This window comes from Scardinius erythrophthalmus (assembly GCF_964197995.2).
Source record: "Scardinius erythrophthalmus genome assembly, chromosome: 14".
In the NCBI taxonomy this organism is placed as follows: domain Eukaryota; kingdom Metazoa; phylum Chordata; class Actinopteri; order Cypriniformes; family Leuciscidae; genus Scardinius; species Scardinius erythrophthalmus.
This window is the reverse complement of record NC_138234.1, coordinates 42,756,926-42,760,462: the sequence shown is the minus strand read 5'-3', so window position 1 is coordinate 42,760,462 and position 3,537 is coordinate 42,756,926. Positions and strand designations below refer to the sequence as shown.

At 43.6% G+C, this 3,537-nt stretch overlaps 1 protein-coding gene across 1 annotated transcript; it reads left to right on the top strand.

Moving 5' to 3' along the window:
- Positions 1–368: 368 nt before the first annotated feature.
- Positions 369–1,334, top strand: LOC308702231 (putative nuclease HARBI1; the record flags this gene model as incomplete). The annotated part of the gene is made up of 1 exon (XM_081384896.1): positions 369–1,334. One exon carries the CDS (start codon positions 369–371, stop codon positions 1,332–1,334), a length of 966 nt encoding a protein of 321 aa, XP_081241022.1.
- Between the last annotated feature and the right edge of the window lie 2,203 nt (positions 1,335–3,537).

Sequence of the window (3,537 nt, the reverse complement as noted above, 5' to 3'; positions counted from 1 at the left end):
TAGACATTCTTAATGAACTTTCAGTGACTTGAGGAGGGAGAAGAGGAGGGAGAGGGGGGATGAGTTGAAGTCAAACAAAGGGACAAGGAGATAAGTTTGGGCAGGACAAGGTTCTGTGCTCTGTCTTTGCTATCTGCTGTCCAGGGTGCATTTTATGGCTTTATTGCAGGGTGCGTTTTGTTTTAGCAGGAAAATCAGTCCTTACAAGGCTTAGGAGTCTATATAAAGAAAGATGAGGTTATACAAACTTTATAGCTATGGCAGCGAGACAGCGAGTACTTGTTTTAAATCAAATACGGCGCCGTCCGCGGAGCCAGTTAGTGTATGTAAACTACTTTATAAGATAACACTTTAGTCCACTGACTACCATGTCAGAAGAGACCATTGTAAAAAAAATTCGCCTGCCACGGGAGCAAATTCTGCAGCTCTTGCATCTTGTTGGCCCAGATTTGTCAAGACAAACTCGACGGAGCTACCCCCTCAGCCCCGAAATTCAGCTGCTGCCGGCTCTTCGTTTTTATGCCGTGGGGAGTTTTCTGGAGGTTGTTGGGGATGAATATGGGCTGAGTAAGACCTCAGTGTGGCTATGCGTTCACTCAGTCACAAACGTACTGCTTCGCCACGCCACTGATTACATACGTATGCCTTTCACAATGCACGAAGTGATGGAGACACATCAAGGCTTCCATGCCACTGCGGGTATCCCGCGAGTAATTGGCCTTGTGGACGGGACACTTATTCCCATCTCCAACCCATCAGCACTCGACCAGGCCTTCATTTGTCGCAAGGGCTTCGCGGCTATCAATGTCCAAGTGGTAGTTGATCACAGTGGAGTGATTACAGACGTAGTGGCAAAGTGGCCTGGTAGCACACACGACAGCTTTGTGTGGGCCAATTCAGCGGTGGGTCAAGACGCAGAAAGAAGAGTTTTTGGGCAGAGCATTTTTTTAGGAGACAGCGGCTACCCCCTAAGAACATACCTTCTTAATCCAGTCACCAACCCCACCACGCAGTCTGAGCACAGTTACATCGCTGCACATGCTCGTACCCGCAACTTGGTGGAGCGCTCGATTGGGCGCTGGAAGATGCGTTTCCGTTGCCTTCATAAATCTGCTGGAGGGTTGCGTCTGAAGCCACAAAGATGTTGTGCAGTAGTAGTAGGTACAGCCATGCTACACAACATTGCAGTTACTGGAGGTGCATCTTTGCCAGAAGAGGTGGAAGAAGAGGAGGAAGACGAAGCAGGTTTCCACAACCCACCTGAATTACGAGATGCCCTACACGCTGCTGGTGTGCAAACGAGGCACCAAATGATTCACTCTATTTTTGGTTAATATTTTTTCAAGCAATTTCTTTGTTTAAATCGACCACTCAGATTCCTCCTTTATTTGTGTGTTTCTCTAATAAATTTAAGTTGTGCACACAGTTCATTTGTCACCTATTCCCATGCCATTTCACTTAAATGCTGAAACCCCAATCACCTTATTTTTTTACTTTAGTACTTCAAAAGGTGGTGTCATAATACCTAGGCTACCCGATCTCCTTGCGCTGTGTACCTACTATAGCATGTGTGCTATTTGGACTTACAATTGGCTTTGCATGCAAATATATATATATATAAAAAAGAATACACAGCATTAACCTCGTAGTGAAAATTGATGATGTGGATACGGGTATATTATATACGTGGGAGAAAGTGTCACTCATAAGTTGCTTTTTGCATGCCTAAAAACACCCCAATAAAAAGTAATGTAAACTTCTTACACACACTTTCATGAGATGGAAAAGGATATTTCCTTTAAAGATGATCTGCAAACCCAACATTGATGACAACAGTTTGGCTTTTAATCGTGTTTTATTTGAAAATACTTTTGAAAGTAAATTTGAAAAGGCACACCACAGAAAACAGAAAAATGTGAATAAGCCTGTTACTGGGTCGGCGATGGTTCACCTGTAACGTAAAAGAATAGTTAGATTAAAAACAACACGACACTCTACCAAACATCATAAAACCTTACCTTGATCTGGGAGTATTATTGGAACGGAAATTGATGGCCTTTGAAACTGTGCCTTGGACAAAGCATACTGCTTTTCCATAATATGAAGCTTTGCCTTTTCCACCTCCAGCGTGGCTCGGGCAATGTCGTTTGCCCCTTGTAGCCCTTGCTCGATTCCCCGCAGAAGTTGTAGCTTCTCTTTTTCTAGCTTCACCAGCTCATCACTGCAGTCGCATCGGATTAAAGGATGCCTTCTGGAGCCGGATTGCTGGTGCTGGGCTACCTCAGTCAATGGTAGTGAAGGTGCGGACAGGTGTGGTGACGCCGGTGCTGAAGAAGCGCTGTCACTGCTGGCAGGGGAAGAGGGTGTGTTGGGTCGAGGAGGTAAAGATGAAGTGCTCTGCGGCAATGTATTCACACCTGCTCTCAGATCAATCCCCCCTGAGATACTCTCGCTTTGGCAGCGCTGGCAAAATCGTGCCATTTTTTACGGATCACTTCCCACTGTCTCAATGGGCAGGAACCAGACGCTGCCAATTTCATGGCTATGCTTTCCCAGATTTTTTTTTTTTTTTTTTGGAGACTGTTGTGCAGAAACTAGCAAATAATACACCTTTGTGGTGTTCCACCTCATCCAGCAGTATAGACATTTCGGAAGCAGTGAAGCTGGGCGATCTCTTTTTGCTGACTTTTTTTCCCGACATAGTGAATGTCGGTATGTCTCTCATGTTTGCGCTTTTATTGAGGAAATCATCCAATTACACAAATGAGCGATTTACGCCAATAATGTGATATGGCTGGTGGATAATCAGCATACGTTGTGGAGAACATTAACACACTTATGGCCGTGAGGGTTTGGGATTGCACACTTGCTAAATTATAAACACATACTCATATTTATTTCTGCATGTACATATTTCAATGAGCCCCGATAAATGCAGTTTGTACTATTTCTAAAACGCTTCTTTATAAAGAACATTGTTTTCTCAATACTTTACCTATACTGCTGTGAAGGAAAGAGCGCACAATCGATCATCGAGGCATCGATATCAACCTATTCAGCGCCTCCACCATGGACAGCACCTGCTAAGGTCGAACTTAAGAAGGTTTACCTTAAGCAACATCCTAAGGTATAGTTCGGAGAACACACGTAGGAAATGTATACCTGTAGTTAAGGTGTACCTTTTGAGTCTTCGTAGTGCGCTAAGAGACAACGTTATCGGAGAACGCAGCCCTGTTCCTGTCAAGTAAATAATAACATAACATTCTGAATTTTTGTAATATCCATTTAAACATGCCTATTACTGTATGTAATATGAGTGACCAAATTTTACATTCGGTTCTCTTCTTAAATTACATGTCCTTTTAGCTGTTATGAATCAGTATGATTTTCTTGTGTCCAAAGCTAACATCCTTGTCCCTTTGCTTTCACAGATTGACAGAGAAGTCATCCTGCTTATGGAAGATGCGGAACTTGCAAAGTACCTTCCCTCATATGGTGACAGGATTGCCTTGATACATTTTTGCAGGCATCAGACAC